Source organism: Salvia splendens, chromosome 2, assembly GCF_004379255.2.
Source record: "Salvia splendens isolate huo1 chromosome 2, SspV2, whole genome shotgun sequence".
Lineage (NCBI taxonomy): Eukaryota > Viridiplantae > Streptophyta > Magnoliopsida > Lamiales > Lamiaceae > Salvia > Salvia splendens.
The window spans coordinates 25,660,668-25,672,630 of record NC_056033.1 but is presented as its reverse complement, the minus strand read 5'-3'; the positions used below and the strand labels follow the sequence as shown (position 1 = coordinate 25,672,630).

The 11,963-nt window shown below is 40.3% G+C and overlaps 1 protein-coding gene across 1 annotated transcript; it reads right to left on the bottom strand.

Annotated features, from left to right (window-relative positions):
- Nucleotides 1-2,057: 2,057 nt before the first annotated feature.
- On the bottom strand, nucleotides 2,058-4,858 carry LOC121763269 (protein DEHYDRATION-INDUCED 19 homolog 4-like). The gene is made up of 5 exons (XM_042159254.1): nucleotides 4,550-4,858; nucleotides 3,778-3,917; nucleotides 2,900-2,977; nucleotides 2,522-2,787; nucleotides 2,058-2,433 (listed from the first exon to the last, which is right to left on the bottom strand). Exons 1-5 carry the CDS (start codon nucleotides 4,608-4,610, stop codon nucleotides 2,328-2,330), a joined length of 651 nt encoding a protein of 216 aa, XP_042015188.1. The 5' UTR covers nucleotides 4,611-4,858; the 3' UTR covers nucleotides 2,058-2,327.
- Nucleotides 4,859-11,963: the final 7,105 nt, after the last annotated feature.

The window sequence follows — 11,963 nt, the reverse complement described above, 5'->3', positions numbered from 1 at the left end:
CGTCCGTCTGCGCCGCTGGCATGGACGTGTCTCGCCGTCGCTGCGCTCGTGCCGTGCCAGCGAGCAGGACACGTGGCGCGCGGCGATTGGGCAACGGCATAGCCGTTGCCTTTGAAAAAAAAAATTTAATTAAAAATCGGTTTTTAATTTAAAAACCGATAAAAAAAATCACTTCCTAAAAAAATTATATCCATTTATTACCGTTTTTTACCACTTTTTAATTTTTTTTTATTTTTTTCCCCCAAAAAATACACACTTTTTCCTATAAATACCCCCACTTTCACACCCCAAAATTCACATCAAACTACACAATTCTCATCTTCATTCTCCCATATCCATTCTCATCTTCATTCTCCCATATCCATTTTCATCTTCATTCTCTCATACCCTACAACATAACAATGTCCGGCCAAGGCGATGACCACCCGCCCTCTCACGGATGGAACACCGAATGGTTCAGTTCACAACCGTTTCCTAGTCCGGAAATGGATATTCGGCCCCTCCTCAAACCCAAGATTCGGGAGTTCCGGGTGGCTACCGGCCATACCCAATCGACGACCAAGGTGCCTCCGAAGGGCGATACGGGTGGACACCGGATCCTAGGCCGACCGCCCCCTCCCAAACTCCGCCTCCTCCTACTCGCGGTGTCCGCACACCGTACACTCCGGTGGAGGTGGATAAATTGTTCAAGGCGTACTTGGAAATCTCCAAGGATGCGGTGGTTGGCACGAACCAATCCGGCGATCACTTTTGGTGGCGCGTCTCTCGCCGGTACAATGAAAACCGGCCGCCGGGAACGATCAAGCGCAACGAGAGTATGGTGCGCAACTCCATCGGCCGAGCCAACGAAGAAATTGGCAAGTTCAATGGCTATTTCCTCTAGGAGACGGGGAATGCTGGAGCGGCCGGAGCGAGGTCGACATCATCACTGCCGCGCTGAGCACCTACCAATCCATGAACGGCAAGTCATTCAAGTACCTCAACGTTTGGCAGGACACGCGGACGCACCCGAAGTATATGGAGGCGTAACATCCTCCTCTAGCGGCTTCTCCAAACGGTCAAGGTCGGTATCCCTATCCGACGCCGGCTCCGAAGAAGTGGCTAGCCAACTCGCCGGAGCTAACTTGGGTAGCCCCGACGCCGACCGCAAGGAAGGAAGAAGGCGGCGGCCGACCGCCGTCGCGCAGCGACTCCATCTGCCCCCGCTCCCTATGCGCCACCTCCACCCCCGAACAACTCACTGTGGATGCTCTTAGGCCAACTCAATATGGCCGATAGGTCAACTATGACCCCCACGCAACTTCAAACGCATGAGACCATGATATTGGGTCTCCAAAAACAATTGGGTTAGTGCCGCCGGATGAGTAGTCTTCCTCGGGTAATATTAGCCAATAATTATGTAATTTTTAATTTTTAGGAACTTAATTATGTAATTTTTAATTTTTAGTATTTTAATTATGTAATTTTTATTTTTTAGGATTTTAATTATATCTTTTTTATTTTATTGGTAATTTGTAATATTATTTAGGTTTTTAATGAATTTTAGTATTATGGAAATGTTTTTGTTTAATTGAATTTTAAATTCATTGTGCTCGCCCTTGCGGAAGAGCACAACTGTGGGTGTTGTGCTCTTGCCAGAGAGTAGGTAGAAAAAGTGGGCCCGGGCCCACAACCGTGCCGCTGGCAAGAGCACGGTTGTGGATGCTCTAAGGCTCCCATTATGAATGCTCTTGTAAATATATTTGTTCTCTCAAATGTGCTATTTGAATGTGAATCTTAGGCGCTAATAATCCAATTTATAAATATATTTGTTGTCTCAAATATGCCATTTGAATGTGAATCTTTGACTCGTTAATTGGCATTTCAAAAATAAGATTTGAGGATGATATACATGGACTTGGGAGAATAGGAACAAATTAATCATAGTTACAATGCAAAGTTGTTAAGTATTTCATGATTAAAATAAAATTTCAGCTGCGTTAAAAACTAGAGTGTGCATATATGCGAACAAATCTAATACTATTAAAACTTAACTTATTTTAATTGAATCATCTATCTTGAGCTAAGATAATTGTTACTCTTATTTATTCATGATAGTAGTGGAAACGTTTCTTAATAACAATTTAAAACTAGAAACAATAGAGAAGGGGGGAGAGATACATCCAAGATGCATATTACATATACTAGTTTTATTATGCACATAAATATGTTTTCACATACTAGGAGTAGTGAGGAAAGAAACAACTTAGCTCTATTTCCTCATTCAATCTCTCCAACAATGCTTCTCCATTTCCAAAAGCCCCATCTCATTCTCATACATCATTTGCTCATAAATCATCAAGAAAAGTAGACATCACAACACCCCTCACGAATTCGCACCTTCGACTCTTCTCCCTCACATCTTCATCTGACATCGGGCACTTTTGCGCCATCCTGAGTCAGAAAACATCGCTAAGATGACCGGTATTCCAGGAATTGTGCAGACAAGAATCAAGAATTACAATAAAAATCAAATCTTTACCTGTCACTGGGGTCCACTGCAGGGTTATCGACCATTGTGCACTCCTCGACTGATGAGAGAGGCAGGACACTTGAGGACTCATCAGCATCGGGTGGATTGTATATGAAAGAGGTTAACAGTGGGTCGGGTTCTATGTGTGAGGAAGAAACCGGAATTGAAGACCCACCGAGAAGGGAGTGTAGGCTTCCTCCATCCCTCAACTCCCGTTTGAAGATGGAAAGTGGGAAATTAGATGCACCTTTCCTCAGTCTTCTCCTACGCTGCACGTGAGATTCTGGTCAAGGAAAAAACACAGGTCGCCATTTTATCGTAATACTAAAAGAAACGAGCAAAAGAGAGTTTTAATTCTAAAGCATTTGGAATTTCCTCGAAGGATATCTTTAGTAGACTCGCGTGCTGCACAGTGAGATGGCGGACCAGATCTGTTCCGACCCTTTTCACGCAAATGGGACAAACCTTCACAAGAAAACAAAAATCAGAATATTAACCCCAGCCATGCAAATTAAATCAATCAATAATGGTTGTGAATGTGATTCAGCATATCAGCATGCTTAACCATGTGCCAAATCAGGTTGAAACACAAATACAAAGGCTGGTAAGCCCAAGCACATTAGCATAATGTCCAAGAATCTAAGCTGGGAATATATAGTTTTGCCCTCGCAAATATAGAGTATCAGACTATTTAAGAACTTCAAAGTCGCATTTTGGCAGCTAGCAGCATTCTTGTGTAAATTGATCAAGTAATTGATATACTTCTTGATAATGGAATCCGTGGGCAACCAATGAGGGACGGTCATAATTAAGTTCACAAACCATTTTCAGATGTATTTGAAGGCAAAGAGGGAAGTTCACTAATCATCTCAACAATATGCTTAAGACCCTAATTACAAACTACTAATAGCATACCATGATTATACAGCGACAAGGTAAAAGAATAACGTACATGAGGGAATCTTCTATCTACACATTTTTATATCAGAAACTAAGATGTGACACAAGATTAGCAAGTGGAAAAAAAACTAAGAATCATTGTTTTAACAATTATGCAAAGCAAACAAATTTCTGCAATTGCAATCCTATAACAAAGCTCTCAAGTCTTAACTCTTAACAATAGCAAAGCTCTTAACTAATTCCACTTGGTCGTAAGCAAGCATGATGAAGACATGATCGCATGCTATCGACATCAAAATGCAGCTAATTACACACAAACAAACACTAAAAAACAGATACGAAAGGGAAAGCTGCAATGTAGGTACCCCATTCGTAGCTTCTACGGCGTGCTCTTCATCGATATGACAACAAAGCCCAACCACATCAAAATCCTCGCTGCAAAACGGGCAGAGAAACTCAGACTTCTGCTCTTCTTCACCTTCAAACTCTTCTCCACTATATACATCTGCAACACATAATCAAGAAAGCATCTCACCATTACATTATGGACATAACAAATCAACAAAACTGAACTTGCAAATCTCTGAGACAGCTTAAACAAAATTTCTCACAAGGATAACAAATTGGAAAGATCAAAAGGGCTTCTTCATAACAACAAGAATTCTTCAAACAAGAAGTGAAAAAGATATAAACTTTCTTCACCGATTCATGCCACATGACAGATAAAATCCCAATCCCAATCCCAATCCCAATCCCAAATCAAAAATTCATTACTAGAAACAAAAACGACGAAACTTCATGATTTTGCTCAAACATTCAAAACAATTTAAAGTTAGAACCCTAATCGAGCATTGCATTTCCACAAAACATTTTAAAAATCCCCATGTTTTCACAACAATTACCATCTCCATTTTTTTTATGGGAAAATGTACAGAAATATGAAAAATAAATTAATCATTGAGAGATAAACATCACCAAAAGGAAATAAACCAATTAATCCAAACCAAAATCCCAAATCCTCAATACAGATAATCCAGGCTCAAACCAAAAACAATCCCTCGAAACAAAATCCAAACTTTTCACCAAATTTCTTCAAAATCGGTGAAAAACTTCAAAATTCCTCAGAATCAAACGCACCTGGTCGAGATAGATAACGCCGAGAGTAGGTTGAAATCCGAGGCCACGAATCGGAGTCCATCTCCGCCTCCCAAAAAATTGCCGAATTCGGTCAAGAAAAAAGTTTCTCTCTCACACAAAAACTCCTCCGCAAAACCCACTCGGTTAAGGACACACACTACACACAGTGAGCTAAAGATTCAGAAATTACGTAATAGGAGTGGTATTATCTACTAAAAAAGGAGAGAAAAATAAATAAATGAATAAATAAGGGGTGAAAAAGGAGAAGCTTCGGTGAAATTATTGAAGAAAGAGAACCAGAGAAATGAATTTCACTAGCTAATGTTCAACGGTCAGACATTTCCGCATTATGTATACAGTATTCTTTTTTGGAAAGAGGGCTCCCAATTTTTTGGATTTACTGAAATGCCATTGCTTTTTAACGTAGGGTACAACCTTAATTGCGTGGGGTTCTGCCTAATTCGGTGGCTATAAATGTCAAATTGCTCAGTGAGTCACAAGTTAATAATCCGCTCGTGCCATTTTTGAAGACAATTAGATCATCTACTCTTAACTATTTATGGACCATATAATTTCTATGATTTTTTAATTATTTTTGAGAAGTAAACTTCTAAAATTTTTCAAGCACATTTATAAACTAAGCATTGAATTTATGTTGGAATTAAACAAATTTATATATTACAAAGCAATAAAAATTTCATTTGTGTGTAAAACCAATTGTCCGATATCGAAATGACGAAGTATGGAGTTAAAAATGTATATAAAAAAATCATTTGTTCCACATCAAAATCACAAATAAAGTTAACTAAAGACTAAAGGCCCATTTTGGTCCAAAACATTATCTTTTGAATTATTCGTTCCTTCACAAATAAAAACAGATCACATTTGGTCCGAATTTGACGGAACCGTTAAATATTAACTGTCAATGTGGATTTACCCGATTTTGACCCAATTAATCATTTTTAATTAATTTCAAAATGATAATAATTATTATAAATAAAAAACTTTTATATTATAAATAAAAGACTAAAAATGCTCATTTTGGTCCTTAACACATTTGGTCCATTTTGGAAGGTTTCGTCAAAAATTTGACGGAAACCCTAAACTCAAACCTCCCTCACCACCTCTGCCACGGCGTCCACCTTCCATCACCCATCAGCCTCACCCACCGTCGTCGCCGTCTCATCCCTCAGCCTCACCCCCTCCTTACATCATCTCCCTCACCACCTCCGCCACGGCATCCACCTTCCTCGCTCAACTCAACAATCAATCCCCCGTAGACTCCTTCCGGTGTTGCCGCAACCACGATTTGAGAGGAGGAGGTGGAACTGCGGCGGGGGGAGGCAACCGTAGCGGAGGGTGCCTGGACGATTGAGGGGTTAGCAGCGGAAGCGTGCGTAATATCCGATCACATAAATTTGATCTATTTAGCAGATTATTTAGACAAATTCTATTCGCGTAATTATCACATGTATCATGCTCATAACTTGAATTAAAACATGCTTTAGCATATAAAATCCCTAAAACATGCTCACTACGGAATTAGCCAATTTACCTCGTTGATTCAATCAAGAATTGATGATGGCTTGCTCCGTCTCCACGTGAAGATCTTCAGTACTCGACCTCTGATCTTCTTACTGGTGTCCCGGACTGTATACTGATATTTGTGTGGGCAAATCTCACCAGAATACTAGGACTCGAATAATGAAGACAGAACTCAGCTCACGGAGGGAGCAATTTTCAAATTATCTCTCTTTCTAGAGGGGGACGAAAATTCTAGCACTAACTATTGTGTTTTCTGTCTCCTTTATTCTCCTATTTATATTAAGTCACATATTGGGCCCTGTCAGGGATCTAAGAAAGAATTTGGACATGACCTCACCCAATTAGCTTTTTACTAATTAAATTGAACCCACAATTTAATATAAGCTTATATTGGAATATTACAAGAAGCCACTACAGAAGTAATATTGCACTGCCTTTCCAAATCCGAAATTACAAGTATTCCGGGTTTCCTTTTATTTGTTTAATTCATTTCTCGCGCTTAAGATAGAAACATTAATTAATTAATTAATGTCTGCTATGGACTTAATTAATTAACATATTTTATTCTCCAAGAGTGGACTTAGCAAGAAACTCTTATTTATTATTCATAGAGTAATTAAACTCCAACTAGCTAGGTTCTGAATAATAAAACCACGTTTCGAGCTCCTCTTGTGGATGTTATCAAACGAGACTCTCCTCGTGCACGATTCAACATAATAGCAATCCTAGCACCGCTAGACAACGATCACCACTACCCAATATACCTGGATCGTTGGGTGACGAAAAACCCGCACCTTTGGTAAGTCAAAGTAGTAGATACTCAATATCGTATGCTCAATGCTAACGTACATAGACTAAGAAATTAATTATCAAGACCTCATCTTTCAGTAGATAGCATAAAGACTCGTCTTGCTGTTAGATCCATTCAGTGCTATAACACACCAACGTCATCATATTTCAATAAGGCTTAGAAATAATCGGACTGACATTGCAACCTTTCACGATAGGTAGTCTAGGTCTATCTGGGTTGTGAAATTCTTATTTTTCTTTGTTCAGAACTGACCGCGTACCTTAAATTGAGCGCAGCCCACAACCGGTCTACTAGAACAAAGACTTAGACTTATGTTATGTTCGCTTAACATCCATTAAATGTAAAACATAAAAACATTATGACAAAAATAATCTGTTGCATTCATTGGAAAATAATTATTAGAGTTTTACAGTATTCAATCACTCGAAAGGTGATTTCTAGTATACAAACCCTAACAATCTCCCACTTATATTCAAAACAGCTTTCGAGTGTACAAAACAATGTGCACACGTCAAATTTCTCCCACTTATACTGAAAGCGAGTTGAGGTCTTGAATGAGTCGAACTCCCTTCCCTTCAACGTGGCCATCGAACGGTTTTACCGCCAATGCCTTTGTAAAAGGATCTGCCAGGTTGTTCTCTGACGCAATCTTAACCACTTGTATGTCTCATCTCTGCTGATATGATACTTCCGCTCTATGTGTTTGCTCGCTTTGTGAGCTCTTGGTTCCTTCGAATTTGCCACAGCACCAGAATTGTCACAATAAACCGTGATGCTCTTGGGCAGATTCGCAACCACACCTAAATCCATAAGGAAGTTCTTGAACCATACTGCCTCTTTTGCAGCCTCCGAAGCGGCCACATACTCGGCTTCCATGGTCGAGTCCGCGATGCATTTCTGCTTCACACTCTTCCAAATTACGGCTCCACCTCCTAAGGTGAACACATATCCTGAAGTAGATTTTCTCGAGTCCTGATCAGCTTGAAAGTCTGAGTCAGAATATCCCAAAGGACAGAGCTCGACTGCATTGTAAACTAGAGCATAGTCCTTAGTCCGTTTAAGGTACTTGAGTATGTTCTTTACGGCAGTCCAATGTCATTGCTCGGATTCGACTGATATCTTGCCACCATGCCAACATCAAAGCAAATATCAGGCCTCGTACAAAGCATAGCATACATGAGACTTCCAACTGCCGAAGCATATGGAATCCTTCTCATTGCTTGTATCTCAGACGGCATTTTAGGGCACATCTCTTGAGATAGATGGATGTCATGTCTAAAAGGTAAGAAACCTTTCTTGGCGTCCTGCATGCTAAAGCGACTAAGTACTGTTTTGATGTAAGGTTCTTGAGATAAGCACAACATCTTCTTTTCTCGATTGCTAAGAACCTTGATCACGAGGATGTGTCCCGCGTCTCTCATATCCTTCATCTCGAACTGGTTTGACAACCATGTTCGTACTGATGACAACATCTTTTTATTGTTTCCAATTAGAAGAATGTCATCTACATATAAAACTAAGAACACTACATTCCCCTTTTCAACCTTCTTGTACACACATCTTTCACTTGGACATTTTTTGAATCCAAACTTGCGAACAGTTTGATCGAAACACTGGTTCCATGATCTAGATGCTTGCTTAAGGCCATAAATGGCCTTCTTAAGCTTCCAAACTATGTGTTCCTTGCCCTTTATGGCATAACCTTCCGGTTGTTCTATGTAGATGGTCTCCTCAAGACCGCCGTTTAGAAACGCAGTCTTAACGTCCATCTACCATACATCCCAATCCATATAAGCTGCTATAGACAATAGTATCCGAAACGATTTGAGCATGGCCACTGGGGAGAAAGTCTCGTCGTAATCGATACCTTCCTTTTGGGTATACCCCTTAGCCACTAGTCTTGCCTTGAAGACTTTAACTCGTCCATCGGGTCCACGTTTACTTTTATATATCCACTTTCTCCTAATAGCAGTATAGCCTTCGGGTAGGATGGACAAATCGTAGACGTCTTTGTCTATCATAGATTGTAGTTCCGAATCCATTGCTTTCACCCATTCGCAATGATCGACATCTGCCTGCGCTTCCGCAAAGTTCCAGGGATCTAATACATTGTTGTCTGAGGAGTGATCCATAGATTCCCCCAAACCAATGTATCTTTCGGGCTCATGTGAGACCCTCCCACTGCGGTGCGACACTACAATTCTTGGAATAGAAGTTGAAGTTTCTGGAATTGTTTGTACACTTGGTACTCGTTCTTGGTTAATGGAATTTGTGACAGAAGTTAGCTCATCAAGAGCCACTTCATTGTTGGGTTTATGATTCATTACATAGTCTTCCTCTAAGAATGTGGCGTGAGTGCTCACAATAACTATCTTATCTCGGAGACTAAAGAATTCATAAGCTTTCGTTCCTCTGGGGTACCCTATAAACAAACATACCTCCGTCCTTGATCCTAGCTTAGTTGGATCCTTTTCTAATACATGAGCCGGGCAACCCCAAATCTTGAGATGTGCTAGATTGGGCTTGCGCCCAGTCCACAACTCATAAGGAGTAGTAGGTATGGATTTTGATGGTAAATTATCTAAAATATGGCTTGCAGAAAGCAAGGCATGTACCCAAATTGAAGTAGGTAGCCGTGCATAACTCATCATCGATCGGACCATGTTCAATAAGGTCCTGTTCCTTCTTTCAGCCACGCCGTTCTGCTGGGGCATGCCCGGCGCAGTCAGTTGGGATTCTATTCCCGACTCCGACAAGTAGTCCAAAAACTCAGCACTGAGGTTCTCGCCTCCACGATCAGATCGTAGGCTTTTGATACTCTTACCATGATACTTCTCCAAAAGAGTCCTAAAGTCCTTGAACTTATCAAAAGACTCTGACTTGTGGCGCATCAAATAGACGTATCCAATTTTCGAGAAGTCATCAATAAATGTGATGAAGTATCGAAAATCACCTCTTGCCTCAGTAGACATTGGTCCACATACATCGGAATGAACGAGCTCAAGTACTTCCTTGGCCCTATTGCCCTTAGCCTGAAAAGGCCTCTTGGTCATCTTGCCTTCTAAGCATGACTCACACTTATGAAAAGGTTCCTCCTCTAGATCTTTAATAAGATCTTGTTGAACAAGAGAATGGATCCTCCTTTCATTGGCATGACTAATTCTAAGGTGCCATAAGTACGTTTCGTTCATTGAACTTGAAGGTATTGAGTTCTGATTTGCGATTATTAAACTGTGTAGATGTGATTGTGTACAGATTGTTTTCCATGATACCACGACAGATATAAGAACCATCTTTCTTAATAACGCAATTGTCATTAAAAGAAATCGAATATCCATCAAAAACTAATTTAGAAACTGAAATTAAATTTCTTCTAAAAGAAGGTATCAACAAAACATTCTTCAAAATAAAAAATCTATCACTACTAAAACGCAAATAAATGTCTCCCACTGCTACGGCGGCCACTTTTGTAGCGTCGCCCAGGTGGACCTCGATCTCACGATCACGTAGCCGTCTTGTCATCTGCATTAAGTCTGGATCAAAACAAATATGATCAGTGGCTCCAGTGTCAATAACCCAAGTGCAAGTAGACTTCGAAGCCAAACATGACTCGACTACTAAAGCTTGGTGCATACATGTAGCCTTGCCCTTTTTAGGACAATCTGGCTTCCAATGCCCCTTCTTTCCGCACTTGAAACACTTCCCCGTGGGCTTCTTGTTTGCCCTCTTTTTCTTCTTTCCCTTAGCTATCTTGGTCGGTCCTGAGTTCGGTGCCTGCCTTTTTCTTGCGCTAGGCTTGAAGCCAGAGGAACGAGGCGCCGAAGTCATCATGGCCGCCTTAGCCTAGACCATAAGGTCCTCTGCCGACTGAAGTTCAGTCAACAGCTCTGCCAAGGTGTAGTTTCTTTTGTTCATCTCGAAGTTAAGCTTGAACTGCTGGAAGCTAGGGGGAAGAATTTGAAGGATTAATAGTCACCTGGGACTCGGGATCGATCGTCCCTCCCAAGACCTCAATTTGGTTGAGGTCGCCCATCATCTCGAGGACATGGTCCTTCACAGACGAGCCTTCCTTCATAGTCTTCGACATGATACTCCGAAAGGCTTGAGACTTAGCCGTTCGATTCTGAGTACCAAAAAGATTCTTGAGATTCTGCATGATCTCGGCGGCAGTTTCCATGGCTGAATGCTGATGCTTGAGTACTGATGACATAGATGCCAACATTTAGCACTTAGCCATCTCATTCGCCTTATGCCACCGTCTGTGTGCATCTCTGACTCCTGTCGCAGCGTTAGCTGGAGGCACTGGAGGTCGCGGGGTTGTGAGTACAAAGATGTACTCATCTGCTGTGAGAACGATGTCCAAATTTTGTTTCCATTCTATGTAATTTTGGCCCTCGAGTTTATTTTCTTTAAGTATTGCAGAAAGATGATTGAACGACATATTGACGATTTGATTTGCACTGCAAAACAGAATATTTACCTTTTGTCATAAACTTATGTAAGAAGTTTGATTAGATTAACCATAAAACTTTTCAAAATCTTACAACAGTAAAATTAAAATTTTGTATCCTCCAGAGGAAGTTAATACGCATTAAAATCTTACAATTTTTACTGGTCACAACACCGATGAATAGTCTGTCAACAAAACATCTATCTAACATACTTTATTCTTTCTTTTACTTTACTCTGTCTTACTTTATTATCCCATCTACTTTATTTAACTCACTAAACATCACTTTCTTAAATCTCATGTCGAACAAAACGCCTCAAGTAACATGGGACGGAGGGAGTAAAAAAATATGATTATAATCATTTCGAACTAATTTCTAGTTTTGACTGTCGAACCGTTCACTTTTAGTTTGTTGTAGTTCATTTTAGAACATTGTTGGATAACACAGAGTTCAGTTTTAGTCCGTTTTAGTTCATTTTATACGGAGTTCATTTTCAGATCGTTTTACTTCATTTTAGAAAAAAAATGGAGTAAAACGGTCTTAAAATAACTCCATGATATCTAATAATGAACTTCTTGTTAGATAGACAATTCGCCACTAGGAATTA